Source organism: Quercus lobata, chromosome 11 (genome assembly GCF_001633185.2).
Source record: "Quercus lobata isolate SW786 chromosome 11, ValleyOak3.0 Primary Assembly, whole genome shotgun sequence".
Lineage (NCBI taxonomy): Eukaryota > Viridiplantae > Streptophyta > Magnoliopsida > Fagales > Fagaceae > Quercus > Quercus lobata.
Genome location: NC_044914.1, coordinates 2,791,755 through 2,813,703, shown reverse-complemented (window position 1 = coordinate 2,813,703; position 21,949 = coordinate 2,791,755). Strand labels below are relative to the sequence as shown.

The following is a 21,949-nucleotide window of genomic DNA, read 5'->3' as shown; positions in this document are numbered from 1 at the left end:
GGGTTGGGTTGGGTTAATTTTTTTTTTTTTTTTTTTTTAATAGCGGGTCAGGTTGGGTTTGGGTCATAAAATTACAAATCCGCCAAACCCGACCCGACCCGGCATACCCACCCACCCATATTTTAATATATATTTAAAATATATTATATATTTAATAAATTTTGTTAAAAAAACCACCTGTAGAGTACTTTCTTAGTTCCTACAATCATATATAATATAAAATTCTATTAGTTCTTTTAATATATATTTAAATATATTATATAATTTAAAAAAAAATTAAAATTTTAGATATATTTTGTTTATAAGTGAATTAGGATACTAGTTCATTTATATTTTGTTTATTAACTCAGTTGGATACTTAAACATATTTGTTTACAACTAAGTTAGAATATTAGTTTATATATTAATGTATATTTTGTTCATCAACTCAGGTGACAAGTGTGATATATTTTTTTCTGCTCAATTTAATAATAATAGTAATAAAAAAAATTGTCCAATCCGTGAGTTCAACCCGACCCAACCCAACCCATGTGAGTTGGGTTGGGTTGGATTGAACTTATGTGATGGGTTGGATTGGGTTGAATTTTTTTTTACCCACCTTGGTGAGTTGAGTCAAAAAAATCCCTCAACTTGATCTAATCCAACCCATGTACACCCCTACCTACCCCATATTAACAAGTTCAAGAAACTTTGGTGGTTTTATTTAAAGGCTGAAAACACAAAGTAGAACTCTGTTGTAATATCATAAAAATGACTGCTCCACAGATCTTAATGAAAATGAAGAGCGCCTTATCAAGGTTGCTAACAACAGCGATTGAATGAACTCGGAATTTTTACTCCAGAACACATATGCACATGCTTGCTTAACAATTAATGTGTTCCCCATATTCAATCAAACATCAAATGTATATTCAAGGAGGTCACATCCCATTACAAAGAATAGAAAGAAAGGTGACACATTACCTCTCTAGCACCAAATCCGGACCCAATACATCTGAAAACTTTCTAACTAAAGCTTCCTAATCTTGTCACTTTAGAAAACGAAAAGAAAAAAAGAAAAAGAAGATGCATCTGCATCCAAGAAGACCCGATTTACACCAGAAAATCAGCTCTAAAATCTGGAGCACTAGAAAGATCAGTGTAACTACTTAGTCTTCAATGGTTAGTTAATTTCCAGCTGCCAAACACCAAATTTCAAAGGTTAGTAAACATGGTTTATAATTCAGGGGCCTATATATGCTTAAAGGTAGCTCAATTGGAACATAGTTTAGAATTCAATGTAATGTCATTTATTACTTATTTACTTTAACTCAAATTTCAAACACATCCACAAGGCAAGAAGATACTATTAAGGAGAGGAAAATGGGGGAAATTTTACTTAACAAAAAAGGAAAATTAAAGAACCTCACCTGAGCTCTTATCAGGGAGAGCCTTCTGATGGGTCTCCATGCACTTAATAAGGAACTTGAAAGTCTCAGTATCGCATGGTATGGTGAGCGCGCCACTATGATCAAACCCAAACTCCTCCTCAGCCTTTTCCAGCAACACCTTGAACAAGGAGTGGCTAAGATAGGTAGTGGGAATGATAAACCTCCGAAGCTCTGGCCCAACATAAACTGCCAAATAACCTTTGGGGACATCAGGTGGCGGTTCAGGGCTATGGCAGCCATCCTCATCTGAATCACAATACATAACATTTGTTAACCTTTTATTGATTGCCGGCGAAATTCGCCCATGATTTTGATCAGGTTCGTCAGGTGGGGGGGGATTGCTCGCCCTTGAGCCAAGAGTGGTGGATTGCCATTTCTGGAGGATTTCCTTTAGCCTAACAATCTGTCGTATTCCTGTCAACTTGCCATTGCTACCATTGTAATCCATTGCTAAACGTTCACCACAACACCCAAATGAATCCCAAGATTGAATTCTGAGTGTTTGGTTCCGGATGATAAACTCTCATCAGATCTTCTACCACTACATGTACACAAATACATGAGTTTCTGTGCGCATAAATGAAACATCTGAACACAGAAGCCATGTATAAGATGAAGATAAGTAAACACAAAGCCAATCCTTCCATCCGTTTGGCCAGAAATTTATATGATCCACATTTTTAAATTTATAACAAGAAGTACTACACTTGATCATAGCCAAACGGCCCAAGAAAAATATGTATCTACAAAAACCATCATTTGCTCCCAAAATTTTGAGGTTGGTTATGAAACCTCAACAAACTAATCAAGGACTCAAAGAACCAAAATTTCTATTAAGAATTTAAGATAGTTATTTTGTACCAGCTAACAGAGCCCTTTAAGGAAAAAAAATTAAATCTATCATAACCCAAAGCCTCTAACCAAAATGCAATAATTATTCAACACCATAAACTATATAATTGTGTAGATTTCTACAAACTATAATCAATTGGTGAATTAATCTGAAAAACCAAACCTTTTTGGACTTTAAACAAGTATCACAATTTATTGATCTGCTCGCCTCAAAATTTCATTAGCCAATCAGCATTAAAACTCAAATTATGTAAACACAAGATGAACCAAATATTGACAAAAACATTAAATCCAAAAAAGAAATCTAAAATCCATTTCAGATGTAGTGTTTACAAAATTATAGCTTTATTGATCAAACATGACCCCACCCTCATTCTCTGACATTACCAGACATACATACAAACAAACAAACAAACATCATTAACAACAATATCTCATAGATCCCACAAATCATATAAAAAACAGGTCACATATATTCACATATAATGAAAAATGGTACCTGGAAATGAGGTTAGATGAGAAGCCGAGGAAGAGAAGCCATCGTTGAGTAGCTTCGGAGGGGAGGGTACGTAGTGGAACGCAGAGAGAGACACTGTTTAGAGAGAGAGAGAAAAAAAAGATAGAAAAATTGGAGAGAGAGTTTTGGTTTATCTTAAAAGTTAAAACGGAATCCCAAAGCAATGGTTGAGAGTGTTTTTCACTTATTTTTGTTGTTGTTTTTGTTTAATGTGTTTTTTTTTTCTTTCTCGTATTCGGAGGAGAAACGTTGCCTCTTCCGATTGTTTCGGACCAGTCTGTGTTTTCTGTTTTTTTGTCTAATAAGTAATAACCAAGCAAATGCCAACGGTTTCTAAATTCTACATTAAAAAAAAAAAAAAAAAAATTGTATTGTGGAAAGGAACGTAGTATGAGAGAGAATAATGGTCTAGAGAGTAGAGAGAGAAGGTAAGAGAAGTAGTCGTATTTATAGCTCTAGATCAGCTCAACCATGTACGTGTCATTATCATATGTTCATATCATGGTATTAGCTTAGCTATCTCTCAATCCATGTCTTCTCTCTTCTGGGTCCACTAAACATGTATGTTTAAATGAGTGACGCCTTTAATTTTGGAACAATTTTAGCTTCGAATTGGTTTGAAGCTATCTTTTTTGACCTATTACTTGGTGATTAAAAAGTCTATTCATATGATTTTTTTTAACGGGTCAAGTGATCTATTTATATAATATAAAAATAGTTTTATAAATCATGACACAATAAGTTGGAGGACTCTGAATACCTAAGATTGAAAAGATAGTTTAAGGCTGCCGTTTGGGATAAGCTTATATTCGACAATTTCTTGTATTATTTAATTTATTTTTGTCATTATTTATAAATCTCATTACACTTTTTGATACTATTCATGAGTCTCAATGTATTATTTCAGCTAACTTTTAATTTTATTTATAATACTTTTAGCAAAAAATTTTCAGTTTCAACAAAATAAATTGTTCTCATACTCTAATTAGATTTGGAGCTAAAGTTGTCCTCTTATTATATTTCTTTTGATGGGGACTAGGCATTGGGTTGGGTCCTTGTAATGATTCTTCCCCGATGGACACTGTCCTCTTTCTGGACCCTCGTGTGAGGCTTAATCAGTATGTCACATGGAGACTGGAGTCCAAAGAAACCCAACAAAAAAGAAAAAAAAGGTACATCACATGGAATATGGTTGCTTCTTCAGTTTTATTTTTCGGGGTGGTTGTTATAATATAGATGGAATAGAGTAAAGGAGGATACTTCGAGTTGCAAAATTCAAGTGGAGAACCCGTGATAAGTAAGGTTTAATAAAGAGGAAATGAAGTGAGATGTTTGACTACTTACCGACTGATTTTGACATTGTACTTGGTTAAATAATAGAGAGAAGAAAGCAGAGAAAGGAAAATAAATGGAAGAAGTACTGGTGATACTTGATAGATTGGTGAGTTTGGGATTTTTGGACTATAGTGAGAAAGTAATTAGGGAAAGAACCAAGAAAGAAAATAATTTTTAGTGAAAAAGTTATCAGCCACGGAGAAAAGTTCCTGATCATGTCCCTTGTTTCTCTTTTCAATGTTCCTCCAACCAAATAGAGGAAATACTTTCCTTTCCTTTCCCTTCATGATATTCCTTTCAATTCACTTTTCTCTTAATCAAGTGCAGTGATTGTTAACCATATTCAAAGAAAAAGAAGAAGTTAGTAATCACACAAATGGAGTTTCTTTTTCATAAAAGAAAGACTTTAAAAAAGCAGCCATTTATCAAAGAAGTAATATTTGTTATAAATTAACTCAAGACTTTAAATAAGTAGAATCCAATAAATTCTCTCTAGAAATAATTAAATAAATTTATGATCTTTTCGAACCTTAATTTTTTCGTGATTAATTTTAACTCTCTAGCATTTTACAAATTTCTTTGGTATGATAGCTATCTTGATTTTTGGATTTTAAATTTAAGAAATCAACCCTTCCAAATGAGTTCCAGTTAGCTCAATTGATAATGCATTTAATGGTTGAATAAGAGATCTGAAGTTCAATCCTCGCCTATACCAAAAATCGATTAGTCTCTTTGTTTGATGATAAAGAGTTATCATTAGGAGCGGAAACAATAAGTTGAAACTCTCTCTCTCTTTCTCTCTCTCTCTCTCAAAAAAAAAAAAAAAAAAAAACTTCCCCCCGACATTAGGTTTATGACAAATCAAACCTTTTATTAGTATTTCTAGTTTTTTTTTTTTTTTTTTTTGCATGAACTGGAAATTTTATTTTATTTTTAAAAAATCCAGATTACAAGGAAACAAATGAGGCAGCCTCCCTTTCTACATGACTATACACATTGGGAGAGCAACAACTCAGACTAAAAGAACCAAATTGTCAAGGGTTCTTTTTACATTTCTTGTACCTTAGACACACGTCTTGATATTATTGAACAATACTTAGTCTTGGCTTTTTCTAAGAAGGAAGTTGGGTCTGGCGCTCCACGGAATGGGCTCCAAAGTACCATTTTGCCACTGCTAGTTTGTGCGCAAACGTTGAGTCTAAGTCCAAGGGAAGACTCTGTAAAGTGGGCTTATCCTCTGTTTTTGCCGTAAAAAGAACTTTTCTCCAATTTCTGCCACAAGACTGACTTTTTTGCTATGCGGTAAAACTTACTGCTATGCAGTAAAACCTTTTACTGTGCAGTAAAACTTTCTGCTGCGTAGTAAAACTTTCTGGGGTGTAGTAATACCTTCTACTGTGCAGTAAAACTTTTTACACTTTTCTGCAACGTGAATGACTACTCTTCATTTTTTTTTTACTGCAGAAATACTTTTTTACTTCCTGCACATAAACAAATCTAAAACCCAAAGAAAATACCCATCAAACAAATGTTAGTTTAAATGGGTTATCATATTTTCAAATATATATACATACATATATGCGTATCTATACTTATACGTATTCATATATACATATATAAAATATATGGCAGAATATAAGCTACAATGTATATGTATATATACTTATGGCAGGATAATGATTAGTTCGTGTCAAAAGTAAAACACGTAGTAACAAAGAAATAGGAAAACTTCAGTAGAAAAGGTTTAGCTAGTATAATAGCTAACACAATAAATATAATAAAAAGGTGTTATAGCAGAATAACTTGTACAACAAGTAAAGATACTACAGCAAGACAACTGACGCAACAAACGTGATAAAAACGTGCTACAGTAGAACGACCAAATACAGCAGATATAAGTTCTAATGAGTAGAATCAAATATATTTGCAATCAAAATCAAGTATTGAATCTTCCCATATGATAAGTAAACCAAAAAAGAACCCAAACCCCAACTTGAACAACCTTGTTATAGGTTTTTGCCATCAAAGTTGTGCATTTTGAAGAATATGCCTAAATGACTATTAGCTATTACTTTTGGAAACTTCAAAGAGTATGTTTGCTAAAAGGAAGAGAAAAGATGGTCTATTGATGCATGCCTCTATTCCTGTTGTGTTTTCTCTCTTCTTTTTACCACTTTCTTTCTTTCTTTCTCTCTCTCCGTTCTTTTTACTCTTAGTTACTTGCTACTCTCTTGCCGTGGGTTGTTTTTCTCCCTTGGGTATTTTCCCTTTTGAATCACCCCTCTCCCTAGGTGCCTCTCTCTCTAAGTGCCTCCTTTAGGTTCTTACTGCTCTCTTACCACGAGTTCCTCCCCTTAGGTGCTTCCCCCCCATTTTTTATCCATGGCTACCTCTTCCTTTTATAGCGAACTGATTCAATGGGATTTCTCCCTTTTACTTCTAAGGCTTCACTAATTGTTTTTGGCTTGTTGTGGGCATTCCTTCGGTATTGCTCACCAACCCATTGGTTGCTCGGCCACTACCTCTACTCAGAATACATTTGTTGCACCATTACTCATTTCGTGACAAAATTTCCTTTTGTTTGCTCTTACTGTATACCTATACCTCTAAATTCAAATGGATAAGAATTGGGTTACCTCACTACCTAGCTCTATGGCATGCATCAGAGGATCTTAACCATCTATTACTTCTTTTGGGTAAGATACAATCCTAGCAAGGTATATTCCCAAGAGAAGTCACAGTTGAAAACCAAATATAGACCCCTTTTTCCCATCACCACCAAACCATACCCTCTGAATCCCCTTGATCATGGGCCCACCTCCGTTGTATTGGTTGGGTATAGGTTAGTGATGTTCCGGCCCTTCTGTGCTTGCTCCACTATTTTATGTTTTTGTCTTCTTTCGTTTCCACGCCGTTTTTGCTGTAGTAGATTAGTTTTGTTTCGTTCTGTTGCGTGTTTTTGTCTTATTTCTTCATACGTTTCCTGCTGTGTTTGTCATTTCCTTTGGTTTGGCTTTTCTTTCCTTCACACAATTCCTGCTGCTAACACTTTCTACTGTTCCTTGTTTCTTTTCATTGTGCTTCTTCATATTAGTTTTCACGCCTATCTTTTTATATAAAAGGATTTGGGCCTTTGTAGGCCAAATAATATTAACTAGACCAAAAGGGTCTTAGGCCCAATTTGTCTTTATCTACTGAAGTCATCCTGCCAGAGAACTATATTTTGCGGTAAAGCTATATTCTGCTGCAGATTGCTTTCCCTTGCATTTCTTTCTTTGAACCTCTCTTGCTCTTTGGTCTTCTTGGTGGGCCTTTGGGCCTTGCTTTTCATTGGGCTTTCCTCCATATGGGCTTTTGGGTACAGATTCAAAAAATGGGCATTAACACAAATCAACCTTGATTCTTAGACTATTTAGCTAATTCATGAGCTATCCAACTAAAAGAAACTGAAACCAGAGAGAAGCAAGCCACATGAATAGCTTCAACAAAATGATTTAGCCTCCAAGGAATAGTATCCCTAGTAGATGAGATGGAATTAATACATGCCTTAGAATCACTTTCTATAATTACATGTGAAGCATCATAACAAGTTGCAAGACTGAATGCTGATAACATTGGCTTCGTCTCAGATTAAACACAAGGTTGATGTTATTCACTTTCTTCGATTCAGCAAAGAGTAAAAAATTAGTTATGTGATATGTACATGGATTCAATCATATTGTCAATAATTTTTAAATATCATTATTACTATGTGGATGCCATGTGATTAAATCGGTTAGACTTTGATAAAAATTCTTAACAGTAGACTTTATTTGCCACAAGAAAAAAGTCTAGAGGGTTAATTGTCCAAATCGAAAGTCCAATAATTAAATTAACACTTACATCAAATTCCAAGGGTGATGTGTGTAAAAATCTGTAACTTTTAAAAAATAAAAAATAATAATAATAATTTAGACTAGTGATTTATAAACAATGAACCCAATGATAATTTCAATGTACACTAGCTTTGATTCCCAACATAGTTATGTGAAATTGTGAATATCTCTTAAGAGATATGACATAAGAAATTTCTTTGCTCTATCTATCATTTGGGCCCAAGTAAAATTAGATTTCGGCCCGAACTTTCAAAAGTTTGGCCTCCCGTTTAAAATCAAAATCACAACCCAGCCCAAACAACAACAATCATCAGTCCAAAAGGCAAATATAAATTTTTTATTTATTTTAAAAATGACAAAAACCCATTTCATCCGAAATAACCGGGCATTTTAACAACTCAACCCAAACAACAACAATCATCAGCCCAACAAAGATCATCAGCCATTTTACCCGAAATTGCCAAAATAAATTAAAAAAGGAAATCAGTTTGAGAGAGAGAGAGAGAGAGAGAGAGAGAGAGAGAGAGACCTAGTTCCAAAGAAAACATTGTTTTGCGAACTATTGGAATACAACTATGTATTTGAATTTAATTAGGGAATATCTACTAGACCTAATGTATCATACTTAAGTTTTATCCAAATATAAAAAAGTCATTTATGTGTATATTAAGTAATATTTTATTGTAAGAAAACCCATAAAATGATAGCTGTGGGGGCCCCTTTTTTTTTTGGAGTGGGAAACTCTTGTACTCCCATCCTTTTTTTTACGTGCGTCCCACATCGAAGAAGACTTCTTCCCCCTTCTGCCTTATAAGCGTGAGCTGAAGAGAAAGGAGTACTATCAGTTATAAATAATTGATGGTACTCCTTTCTCTTCACCTCACGCTTATAAGGTAGAGGGCACGTAAAAATAAAGGATGGGAGTACAAGAGTTTCCCACTCCAAAAAAATAAAATCGGCCCCCACAATAGCATATTCATTATATTTTTTTTTATTTGTAAATTTTTTTTATATAGATAAACCTTTTATTTTTTCAAATTCATATTCCACTTATGAGTCTTAAGATTTTCAATAGTTAGATAGACACCAAGTACAACTTATGTAAATTTATATTATTATGTAATTATCCCAAAAATTTTATTGTCAGTTACACAAATTTTTGTGAAGGAGAATAAATTATTAAAAAAAGAATTTGAGGTTTCATTAATATTATTTAGGTATATCACTTTTGAAATATTACACTTGAGTGTTTTTTTAATTATTTTTTTTCCTTTTGTTAAATCTCTAACTTTGTTATTTTCCTTTCCCCGGCCCCAACTTTCGTTTTCTTAGGTTGAACCTTAGAAAAAAAAAATGAAGCATAAAATAGGATTTTTTTTTTTTTTTTTTGGAATGAAATTTAACATATAAAAGATATAATAGTTTATTGATTATAACTTATAAGTATGATAAAAGTAAGGGTCCGACTTTTGTTTAAAACCCTCCCATTCTCTATTATTTTTACATAGATAAAATACACGTGACAAATAAACTATCAAATGTTAAAAAAGAGAGGATATTGGAGTGAGAAAGAAAATTCTTGCATGACTTGAGAATTTTCTCTCCGTACTAGTCTCATTCCCTGTGAACGTAACCATCTCTGATGGCCACTCTCTCCCATGAGGAGGAGGCTGAGCTTGCTCAGAGCAATAAGAAAGCTAAAGATGTGAACCACACGGGGTTCGGTGATGGCCAAGGAATGGGGCAGCCTCAGCCTGAGCAGGTCCACGCTTTCCGGCCACCCTCCCCCCCGCCGTCCTTCAAGGATAAACTGGTGGGTGAGATACTGGGAGCATACACGCAAGCGTTTAACTTTTCTGAGCTCATGGAGGACGATGCGGAGTCGGATGTAGAAGTTGAACAACTGCGGGTAGGGTTGGCAGTGGTGAAGTTTACAAAGGAGTTCAAGCAACATATCAGGTCTCCTTGGCATAAAGCTTTGATAGTAAAGGTTTATGGTAGAACTGTAGGTTTTAACCTTTTGCATGCAAAAATCCATAGTCTTTGGAGACCAGTGGGGCGCTTGGATTGCGTTGGACTTGGCTATGACTTTTTCCTCATTAGATTTGCACAGAAGGAAGATTAATGAGCTGTGTTAAAAAAGGGTTCGTGGTTCATAGGCGAGCACTTTTTGTCCATCAGACCGTGGGAGCCATATTTTAAGCCGTCTTCAGCAAACGTTTCCTCTGTGGCGGTTTGGATTAGGCTCAATGAGCTCCCCATTGAATTCTACAATGCTGAGGCATTGTATCAGATTGGGAAAGCTATTGGGAATGTGCTCAGAGTGGACACGCATACAGCATCTGAAACTAGAGGTAGATTTGCACGTTTATGTGTGCAAGTTGATGTTGATAAGCCACTTATTGATACAGTGTTGATTGAGAGGTTTGAACAAGCAATAACTTACGAAGGCATTCAGAGGATGTGTTTCTCGTGTGAAAGGATGGGTCACCGGCGGGAGAGTTGCCTGTATACTGTTAGGGCTGGGAAAGATCAGGTGGATAAGGAAGAGGATGATAGCATGGACCGAGCTGGGCAACCATGCAGTACTCATGCTCCTGACAATCCTGAACAGGCAAGAGGGACCACACTTGAGACGCTAGAGGACAACTATGGTCAGTGGCTATTGGTTTTGCGCAAGAGAGCTGGGACAAAAGGACGTGGAGGGGGATGTGTTTGATACTGGATGGGTTCATGCTTAAGGGCAAAAGGAATGTGAAGCGCATGCTCCTATTTCTATGGCAAGTACGGGTAGTGCCACAAATTCAGGGAGCCGGTATTCATTGCGTGAAGGGAAGCGCAAGCTACCCTCGCCAAAAACCTCTATGACCCATGTTAGGAAAGAAGGAAATCATGGTGGTGCTGTTGAGAAGCCTTTTTTGGTCCAAGGCCTATCACTTTTGGGCCCATTAGATAAATACCATTCGGGGTTGGAAGAAGGTCCAGTAAACTCTAAGTTGGCATCCAGTGCTTCCATTAAGGGCAAAAAGGTCATTGCCAGGGCTAGGGCGCTTCAGACCGGTTTCAGGATACTAGAAAGATCTAATGCCACTCCTCTCTCGCATTCTAACATCACCCCTGCATCTCCAAACCACGGTGAGCCCAACCAGACAGCCTTGCACGATTTGCAGCTTGCTACCGGTGGTGGATCAGATAGTGGATACCAGTTTAGAGGGGGAGAGCTGAGCAATATTAGTCCAGGTTATGGGGCGGGTAAGTCTCAGATTAGTGAAGGTGTGGAGGGCGCTTTGTCCGCTAATGGGGAGGAAAAGCAGAGAAGTCATGATAATATTGGCAGAACCGGCTCAGTTGATAGAGCGCCGCTACACTTGGGAGTTGTAGGTGAAGCCGAGCGAGACTTTGAAGGAGAGGACGTGTTTCATGGGGATCAGAGTGATCACAATTTCGATTCCAATAAATCAATCAGCCACGGAGTTCAATATCCTGATGCTCGATCAGAAATTGATGATGGGAATGCGACAAATTTTTGTGACATTAATGCCGAGCAGGGTGATCGGATGCAATTTGAGGGAGGGGGCGAAGTTTCTACCTCCTTTTGAAGACTACCGTCCCGGATTTAGTGTTTATCATGAATCTTATAGCATGAAATTGTAGAGGGGCCTTGAAGGCCTCTTTTCAGAAGCATGTGAGGGAGCTTGTTAATAACCATAATCTTGCTGTTATGATTATCATGGAAACAAAAATCGGTGGTGAGCAGGCCAGGGAAATTACTGATAGACTCCCTTTTGATGGTGTGTTTCATATGGACACTATAGGATATGCCGGGGGGCTCTGGTTGCTGTGGGACTCGGATAGGGTGGAGATTTCGCCACTTTCAAGCACAGAGAAGGAAATCCATGCCATTGTGAAGGTACGGAGCTCTAATTTATCTTGGTTACTTTCAGCAATTTATGCTAGTCCTAGGTATGCCAAAAGGCAAGTGTTATGGAATAATTTAACTAGAGTTGTAGAGCTTTATAATTTGCCTTGGGTTTTAGCTGGGGATTTTAACGAGCTTATTGTTGGTGAGGACAAGTTTGGGGGGAGGCCTGTTAGTGTGAACAGATCCTTGATTCTGAAAGAGTGCCTAGACATTTGCAACATGATTGATTTAGGGTTCACTGGGCTCCAATTCACTTGGACAAACCGAAGAGAAGTTTAGGGTTTAATCCAAGAGAGAATAGATTGGTTCTTCGTTAATCCAAGCTGGTGCCTTCTCTACCCGGAGGCGAGGGTATCTCACTTAACAAGATGCCATTCAAATCATTGTCTAGTTCTCTTGGAGCTGCAGCCTACAGTCTAGACCAACCGGTCTAGGCCTTTCAAATTCCAACTGTTTTAGCTGTCTGATGTAACCTTCCCTAAGGTGGTGGAGAATGTGTGGGGGCGGATTCCGGGTCTAGCTGAAGCTATTGATACTTTTCAGCGTGAAGCATTGGCTTGGAATAAATTGCATTTTGGGAATATTTTCACAAGGAAGAGGAAGATTATGGCTAGGCTGAATGGTATTCAAAGGGCAGTAGCAGTGAGGCTATCGAACTCCCTTTTGGACCTTAAGAACAATCTCCTTAAGGTGTTGGACGTGGTGCTTGGGCAAGAGCAAGAGTTGTGGGCTCTTAAATCGAGAATCAACTGGATGGTTCAAGGAGATAGAAACACTGCCTTCTTCCATGTGTCAACCTTGGTTAGACGGAAGAGAAATCAAATTCTGGCCATCAAGAATGGGGTTGGAGAGTGGCTGTATTCATAAACAAATATTATGGATTTTATTAGGAAGGGCTTCAATGACATCTATACTTCCTCTTCAATCGTTTTAGGCAGAATACAATTGGGTTCTTCGCAGTGGCAAGCCAGGCTTTCTGAGGAGGAAAAAGGGAGCTTAGGAAGCCTGGTGACGGAAGATGAGATTAGGGCAGCCCTCTAGTCTCTCAAGGCTTTTAAAGCCCCAGGATTGGATGGTTTGCATGCGGGTTTTTTTCAACATTTCTGGCCTTCAGTTGGGTAGTTCGTGGTGGAGGAAGTGAAGAGGATTTTTAGGGAAAGGAAAATGTCGGAAAAGCTTAATCAAACTCACATTGTCCTTATTCCTAAAATCCAGGGACCAGAGACTCTTGGGAACTATCGACCGATTAGCTTATGTAATACGACTTACAAGATAGTAACTAAAATCATAGTGGCTAGACTTAGGCCATTTTTGGGAAAACTTATTTCGCCTCTGCAATCTGCCTTTGTGCCCGAGCAAAAAGGGATTGACAACATCATAATAGTTCAGGAACTTGTTCATACCTTCAGCAAGAAGAAGGGGAAAGTGGGCTATATGGCTATCAAGATAAACTTGGAAAAGGCGTACGATAAACTGGAATGGAGCTTTATAAGAAGGATGTTGATCAGAATTAATCTGCCCACCAACCTGGTGGATCTTATCATGAGCTGTGTGTCTTCGGTCACGACCTCGATCCTTTTCAATGGTAGCCCTCTTGATCCGATTTTGCCTTCCCGGGGAATAAGACAAGGTGACCCTCTTTCTCCGTATATATTTATACTCTGTGTGGATTTTCTCAGCCAGCTCATTGAAGAGAAGTGTCATAACAAGTTATGGAGTCTGGTGAAAGTGTCTAGAAGTGGACCTGCTTTTTCGCACTTAATGTTTGCGGATGATCTTGTGCTTTTCGCAAAAGTGGACTCCTCAAATTGTTCCATTATTAGAGATGTATTGGATGAGTTTTGTGCGGCGTCGGGGCAAACTATCAGTGATTCTAAGTCCAAGTTTTATTTTTCTCCAAACGTTGATCAAGACTCTAGAGAATCGTTGAGTGACATTCTTGGTTTTGTGTCTACCCTGAATTTGGGGAAGTATCTTGGAATTCCGATAAAGCACCCAAATTCTTCAACTCAAGAGTTCAATTTTATCTTGGATAGGGTAAAGGGGAAACTAGCGGGCTGGAAGGCCAATCTGTTGTCATTGGCTGGAAGGGCAGTGTTAGTCCAATCTTCGACTTCAACCATTCCATCTTATGCTATGCAATGCTCTTATCTTCCGGACCGGATCTTGCAAGGAGTGGATCGAGTGAATAGAAATTTTCTTTGGGGTTCAACTGATACAGTGAAAAAGATGCATTGGGTTGGTTGGCATAAAGTCACTAAACCAAAATCTGAAGGAGGTCTGGGTCTGCAAACTGCGAAGGGAAGGAATGTTGCCTTACTCGCAAAGCTGAATTGGCGGCTTCACACAGAAAGGGAGTCTCCCTGGGCTCGGGTGTTGAGAGCTAAATACTGCAATGCACAAAGACTCCATTCTAGAAATGCGAGGAACCTCCCATGCTCACGGGTTTGGTCAGCAATTAAGAAAGGGGTTGATACTTTCAATCAAGGAATTAGATGGGTGGTTGGTCGCAATAGTAATCTCAGGTTCTGGTTTGACCATTGGACTTCTGAAGGTCCGGTTCGCCAAATGATTCAAGGCCCATTGTCGCTGGCAGATCAGCAGCTAAAAATAAGGGACATTGTCAAGGATGGAATCTAGGATTGGGGATTTATCTCTTGTGAGGTCCCGTAACATATCAAATATATTATCCAAGCTACTCCGTGTGCTCTCACATCTACGAGTGGGGATAGACTAGCTTGGTCTGCCTCGGCTCAAGGTAATTTTGACCTTAGAAGCGCCTATAAAATTGCCATGGGAGATTTGCATGCTGAGGAGTTTCTAGGGAAGTGAATTTGGAAAACGGATATCCTGCCAAGAATCAAAACTTTTGTTTGGCAGTGTTATCATAATAGCATAGGGGTCAAGGAGTGTTTAGTGAGAAGGGGTATGCTTGTAGATGGTCTTTGCCCCCTTTGTGGTAGGTCTCCTAAAAAAATTATCCATGCGTTGAGGGACTGCAAGAGTGTTAAACCCGTGTGGATCCAGTTGGGAGTAAGATGGGCTGATCGAAGATTTTGGACAGAGGAGTTGCATGAGTGGCTTGAGCTTAACGGAAATAAGGGGAGCTGCCGAGTGTCCTGTGTTTCCCCATGAAGAACAATCTTTTTATTCGCAATCTGGCTCATTTGGAAAAGCAGGAACCAGGTGATGTTTAATGGAAAATCTCAAAATCCAAGGTTAACGACAGAGATTACTAACAGAGCCATGGAGTTCACTTTTTGTGCCTCAACTTGTGTTAAGCCCAGCAGAATAGTAATGAAGCAGGTTAGATGGGAAAAGCCTTAGGTTGGGTGGGTTAAATTAAATACTAATGGTGCTGCAAGGTCAGATGTGGATAGGTCGGGCTGTGGAGGCATCATTAGAGATGAGCACGGGCAGTGGTTCATGGGATTTTCTAGGAGGATTGGTGCAGCGAATAGCTTCATTGCTGAGCTGTGGGGGTTGCGGGATGGTTTACAATTATGCTGCTGTAGAAAGTTGGATTCTTTAGAAGTAGAGATTGATGCTAAAGCTATTCTTGATGCTCTTCTTAATCTTGATTATGTAAATCATATTGTGTCGCCCTTGTTGGATGATTGTAGGATGTTGGCCACTCGGTTTCGCCGTATCTGTTTCAAGCACTGTTATTGTGAGGCGAATTGTTGTGCTGACAAGCTTGCTGGGCTTGGAGCAAATCAGTCTTTAGATTTTATTGTTTTCCAAAGTACGCCTGTGGACATTTTAACTTTCCTTGAGGAAGATGCTAGTGGGATGTATCGTTCCAGGCCTTGCACTGTGAACTCTGTTTTTTAGTTTTAATGTTATTCCTCTGTTTACCAAAAAAAAAAAAAAAAAAAAAAAAAAAAAAAAAAAAAAAGAACAAATAATGAGAAAAAAACCTATACTTGACGTGGCTTTTTATTTTTAACCTTTAGATGGTTTATTTGTAACATTTCTTAAATCCATGTAAAAATGAGCCGGAATGAGAGGGTTTTAGATGGAAGGGGAGCCCCTATAATAGAAAATTGTCTATTATTATCTTATTAAATGTGTCCATTTTTCCTATCCAGGCTAGTAATTCTAGCAACTCTAATGATCCTAGCTATTTCAAATCACCTTGCCTTCTCTGTCATGAAAGCTCAATTGTGCTGCATGGAGTCTTACCTATGTGTTTGGCAACGCTTGTTTGCTGTTAGGTTGTTTATTTGAAGTGTCTTTAAACAAATAAGAACGCACATTAGGTAGACTAATCACTTTAATCTTTTTGGCCCCTATGATTCAATAAGCTTCTTCCCTACCTAGATATCTCTTGTGGATTTATCATTTGTGTATATATATATATTTTAATTTGAAATAAAAATCCTATTTTAACTTAATTTAAGTATATATGTGTGTTATACTTCTTTTTGCAAACTTGAACTTCAGTTCTTAACTCATACTCTATAAGAACCTATATTTATAGAATTATTACCACGCTAAGGATGTGCAACATACACTGATTTCTTTTGTGAATTTATCATTTGTGCATCTTGCTCGCTTGGAAAAAGAGGACATAAAGGTGAGTTTAAAAAGACTATTGCTGAGAATCAGAAGTTTCGTATAATTTATTAATACAATAATGTTCACATGGGGATGTAGCTCAAACGGTAGAGCGCTCGCTTTGCATGCGAGAGGCACGGGGTTCGATACCCCGCATCTCCATCATATTTTGATTTTTTTTTTTTGGGAATATAATATTATTAATTTATTTGGAAGCTTCGAGTTTCGAAGGTGCTTCACGAACACGGTGAGGAAGCCCTGTTATTAATTGGGAGTCCTGTCCTAGTCAAGAGAAGAAAACCCAGAAAAAGAGAATACCAAATTTCTGAGATTTGTTAACGGTAAAAAAAATCCAATTCCAATAATTTTTTTTTTCTGTAATTTAAATTCCAGAGTTTTAGTGAGAGCAACGATTATGTTGCTTTCTAAAGTTTCGAAAGGTGGACTTTGGAATTGGATGCTTCTTCGACAGCTCTCAACGCCCATAACTAGAGCTGGATATATACAACGGCCTTACAGTTACAGTTACAGTTACACCCACTATTTGCAACCGCTGGTCAGTTTCTAGTTTCTACTTCTACTCTTTTTTATTTATTTATTTTTTCACCGTTGCATTTGTTACTTCACAACAAAAATGCATTAATCAAACTATAAACTGTGAGTGCTATTTACTTTCCTCTAACTTACTAACCAAGCTCTCGCTAGCTGGTCATGTTTTGATTTATTAATCTTGGATGTTAGCTTAGTCTATATAACAAACACTAGTCATATAACTCATAAAATAGAAAATTCTAGGAATTGTGTTGATCACATTGAGCTAGTCGTGTAATTCGAGGTTTAGATGAAGAACATGTTAATTCGAACAATATAAACTTTTGGGACAATTAGTAATTTATTACGGTATAAGTGCAGGTGGTTTTGGGTTTGAACCCTGTCTGCACTTTACCTTCTATTAAAGAAAAATAATAGTTTGGGACACAATGGCTTGATCAATTTGTCAAATCAAAATGAGCAAAAGAGTATTCGATCATTCACTACCTTCATTTTTCAAGATAAATCAGATGTTGCTGTTGTTGTTGTTGTTGTTGTTGTTGTTGTTGTTTTACTCATATAATATGGAACCATTGTGTTTGCTGTTATAGATGTTCATTTAAGCTTATTATTAGTCAATATGCCCTTTCCATTTCTACGAAATGTAGCATCGGCCTGCAAGTCTGTAGTTGTGTGGAAGTATGGAACTATGGATAAAGAATGGGATATGCTACTTATCAATTAAAAATCAAAAGAAAAGAATGGGATAAGCTTGCATATCTATGTTGCAATGCCATGGCTTTGTCCTGTGGAAGATTTATGTACCTATCCTTCTATTGGAATCACTGTGATTCCAGAAATCTTACTCCTGCAGTTTTATGTTATAGATATCGTTTTTAAGTGATACATTGCATAGGAATGAAACAGTCTTGTTTGTCAATCATAGATTCAAATTCAAGATTTGGCCGAGCAAAAAATCTATGTAGTGTTTGTGCTCTGGGACAGTTGTGACGAAACTACAAACCCAGTTCAATAAAAAGATGTTTAGTTAGCCTTTGGAGTATAATTTGGAAAAGATTCAAGAGTGAATTTAAGAGTTAAAGCATTCCGTTTTCTGACATAGAAGTGTACATTGCTGTCATTGCATTATAAAATTGTACAGAGCTATTCAGAATATGTTGACTAAATTTGAAATTGTAAGAAATATATGAGATAATACATAAACTTAAATTAATGCATGTATACATGGGTTAAGATGGTTAATTGAAAATTTTGCATAGATCAGAGGTTCTTTACAATTTAGATGAGATTGATTCTATTCCTAAAATAATTATTGAAAATTGCATGATTTCCTTGTTCTTCAAAACAGATTGACTCACAGACAGAAACTAAGGTGGTCCAGGGTTCCATATTTCAGAAGCATCAACAATTTTCTACCACTACTACTAGCAATGCATCTAAGGAAGGAGGTGAAAAGAAAGAATCGTAAGTTCTTCTTCTTCTTTTAAGGCATTGTAAGAACATGGAATTTATAATTGTCACGCGTATTATACACCACTAGGGAATAATTTAGTGCTGTATGGCCCTCAAAGAGTGAAGTAGATGATCTGGATTTGTAAACACATTTTATGCAAAGTATAATTAGTTCTTCCAAAGAAGATCCATTTTTTGATGTAGCACTACTCCAGGCATGATTTGGCATATCTTGGATGTATTTGTTCTGTGCTGTGTTAAAAAAAAAAAAAAAAAAAAAATCAAATTAACATTTTGGCTCGCAGCTAACACAGGTAATTCTTGCTTTGTAGCATGGGTAATGTGCGGGAATTTCCCACATGATTTGGCATGTGTTGGATAGCTCCAGGTGTGTCCAGAATTATTCTTGTGGCAAAGTAAATGGACTTGTTCCAACTCAGCTAATCTAGTCGACTATGGTTAGGGCCTTAGGGGGATGATAATAGGATAGAAAAATATACAAAAGGGGAAAAGGTGTCTCCACTCTTACAGTTACAGGGGGAGTTGGGAATTGGATAAGCAACAGTACTAGTAGCGCGTATGTTGTCCCTATTCTTGTGTTGGGTTGCTTTATCTTAATTGCAAACTATATGTTTAGGTGCATCTTATGCTGTCAACCATTACGAGGATGGGTATTCTAATTGATAAGAGTACACTGATGGCATCTTTGAATAGAATGTGTTAAGCATCCAATGAGACATCATTGCTCTACCCTCTACCTTTCCTCCACTTCTGATGTGCCTTTCTTCTTACCCAGATGCTTTATGTTACAGGATATCTGTCACATTTGTTGACAAGGATGGAGAGGAAAAGCACCTTAAGGTCCCCATAGGAATGTCTATGTTGGAAGCTGCTCATGAAAATGATATAGAACTTGAAGGCAAGGATTCTGATGCTTATTTAGTTCAGTATTTTGCACCATTACCATAGCCTAATTTAGTTCTCCTACGATTAATGTCATCTGAGGTAATGGTTTTAATGAAAGTCATCTCTTATAACTTGGGGATCTTTGTAACCATAGCTGTACTCTTGAAAGACATGTTGACAGTTTAGATTACTTACCACATGTAACTTGTTTGAACAGTAACATGGGACTTTCCCCACGCCTCTACTTCCCACCTCTCATTCACTTTGTGTTTCTTTTTGGGCTGAAGTTTTTACTTTTAGTGGCACAAAACTGCTGGATGAATCATTTTTCCATGTCAATGATTTTTTTATCTCTTTGATCATTTGATACAAAATTAATGCTCTGCTTTTAATGTCATATCAGGAGCATGCGAAGGCTCACTTGCCTGTTCGACGTGTCATGTGATTGTGAAGGTGTGTTCTGGATATATGTTTCAAACAAGCATTCTTTTGGCCTTTTATTAGTTTTGGGTTGGATGTTTTATTTAGCTCAGATTCGAGGGGCTTACTATTGAATTTTATTACAGGACATGGAATATTACAATAAGTTAGAAGAACCTACTGATGAGGAAAACGACATGTTGGATCTAGCCTTCGGGCTTACAGAAACGTTGGTTCCTTTTGCATGAACTTTGCAATGAGAATTTTTCATTACCTTCAATCTTGATTTCTTCCTTTTTAAGGCACTTAGATTTAATCCTATGTTTGGGATTTTCAGATCTCGTTTGGGTTGTCAAGTGATTGCAAAATCTGAACTTGATGGAATTCGTTTAGCTATACCTGCTGCCACACGAAACTTTGCCGTTGATGGGTATGTTCCAAAACCACACTAGAGACATACAAGGGCACCAGAGAGTGCTTACTGATAGTATAGGGTGTAATCACCCCAATTTTGTAGTGCCTCTATTGTATTTGATCAATGAGAATTGATCGATCTCTGTTCATTGTTTTTCTGTTGTTTATTGTTTTATAAAGGTGCTGAATTAACACAACATTTTATAGATGACATGCTCATTGTGGTGCCAATTTAACTTGGATGACAACAATTTATAGGTAAATGATGTTAGAGATGAGCTGATTTTTGTGATGGCTGAGCGATTAATTTAAGTTTTATTCTTACTCTTCCAGGATAATTTCATTCTTTTTAAGTCCAAAATTTATACACATCTATGTTATTCTCTCTCTCCTTGATTTTCTCTATCACCTTTATTGCATAAGCAGGTGGTGTATGATTTTCATCATTGTCTTAACATCCATACACTTGAGTTAATAGTCAGCTGGAGCATACCAGCATGCAGTTCACAACTTAGAAATGCAGCATAGGTCGGTGCGATGGTGACGCAATACGTAAATGATGGTCTCAACTTTAAACTCTGTCTGAAACTCCAGAGGATGGATTCACCGAATGATATAGTATTCCTTTTTCTTTTCTCCCTCTTTTTTTTTTTGGTGTGTGGATAATGTGCATCTTTCATTAACCAAACAACGACTAACAAAGGAGCAATCAAACCTACAGGCATTGGAGATGAAAGTAGGAACAGTGCACTTGTTACAACAAAAAGAACTTCTAAGGCTAACTGCAAGCTTTGCAGAGGCATGAGCTGCAGAATTAAACAACATCCTGACCCATCAAAATTTACAACTAGAAAACAACTTACTAAGCTCCAAAATATTACTAATCATAGTGTGAATGGCCTAGTCAGTTTGAGCACCTTCAACAACTAGGGAATCAAAACAAGCTTCGGCATCTCCCTCGATAACAATATGCATCCACTCCCCTCCAATAGCAATATACAGAGCCTAAAGAATGGCGGTTGCCACAGCTTGCAATGGGAAAATAGATATGAATCTTGGTCCAACCCTTGATCACCTCACCATTGTCATCTTCAGCCACCATAGCTAGGGTAGTGAACTCTTTGAAAACTACAACATTAAAATTTAATTTAATCTCACCCTCAATAGGGGGTTCCTAAGAGTCCAAGACCCCAAATCTTCAGTCACCACATTGGCCTTCACTTTAGCTAAAATCAGAGCATAATTCTTCACTCTATTCTCAATGTTCATAATGGTGGCCATAAGATCGGCCTAGCCACCATTATGGGCAATATGATTTTCTCAAGCACCAAATAGAATCCAAGGTGAAAGCCATTTTCAAGGAACACAGTAAGGTCTCTTCCCTAGGGCCTGGCATTAATGCCCTCATTAGAAGTGATTGGAATATTTTCAGACCTTAGTCCCCAATTGCACGCATGTTAGATTGCCCTAGCTGTAGGATATTTGAAGAATAATGAATACTAGACTCCACTGCATCCCCACACAGGAAACAGTTTGAGTCACAACTGCCTATTCTCAGCGTAATGTTCTCTTTTGTAGGCAGAGACTTAGAACAATCCTCCATACTCCATAGCAACATCTCTAACCTTTCAGGGCCTTGAGCTTCCATAGTTTATGCCAAGGCCCAACAGGGGAGATAGGATCTCTTAGGTGTTTTTGGCTAACCTTGTATGCA

General features: G+C 37.4%; 3 protein-coding genes and 1 non-coding gene across 6 annotated transcripts; 3 read left to right on the top strand and 1 right to left on the bottom strand.

Annotated features, from left to right (window-relative positions):
• Positions 1–814: 814 nt before the first annotated feature.
• On the bottom strand, positions 815–3,187 carry LOC115967490. Of its 2 annotated transcripts, none has more exons than XM_031086593.1 (3): positions 2,782–3,187; positions 1,410–2,018; positions 815–1,177 (listed from the first exon to the last, which is right to left on the bottom strand). In XM_031086593.1, exons 2-3 carry the CDS (start codon positions 1,876–1,878, stop codon positions 1,167–1,169), a joined length of 480 nt encoding a protein of 159 aa, XP_030942453.1. In that variant the 5' UTR covers positions 1,879–2,018; positions 2,782–3,187; the 3' UTR covers positions 815–1,166. The 2 variants fall into 2 exon arrangements, with proteins under 2 accessions (XP_030942453.1, XP_030942454.1); XM_031086594.1 differs by having other exon boundaries at positions 1,410–1,971.
• A 12,170-nt stretch (positions 3,188–15,357) lies between these two features.
• LOC115968490 lies at positions 15,358–15,765 on the top strand. The gene has a single exon (XM_031087900.1). The coding sequence runs from the start codon at positions 15,358–15,360 to the stop codon at positions 15,763–15,765; it is 408 nt and encodes a 135-aa protein (XP_030943760.1).
• Positions 15,766–16,580: 815 nt separating this feature from the next.
• TRNAA-UGC lies at positions 16,581–16,653 on the top strand. The gene has a single exon. It is a non-coding gene; the product is annotated as a tRNA-Ala (tRNA).
• A 52-nt stretch (positions 16,654–16,705) lies between these two features.
• On the top strand, positions 16,706–20,553 carry LOC115968812 (2Fe-2S ferredoxin-like). Of its 2 annotated transcripts, XM_031088320.1 has the most exons (7): positions 16,706–17,047; positions 18,392–18,507; positions 19,308–19,414; positions 19,805–19,854; positions 19,968–20,050; positions 20,159–20,251; positions 20,416–20,553. In XM_031088320.1, exons 1-7 carry the CDS (start codon positions 16,907–16,909, stop codon positions 20,420–20,422), a joined length of 597 nt encoding a protein of 198 aa, XP_030944180.1. In that variant the 5' UTR covers positions 16,706–16,906; the 3' UTR covers positions 20,423–20,553. The 2 variants fall into 2 exon arrangements, with proteins under 2 accessions (XP_030944180.1, XP_030944179.1); XM_031088319.1 differs by having other exon boundaries at positions 16,707–17,047; positions 20,159–20,553.
• Positions 20,554–21,949: the final 1,396 nt, after the last annotated feature.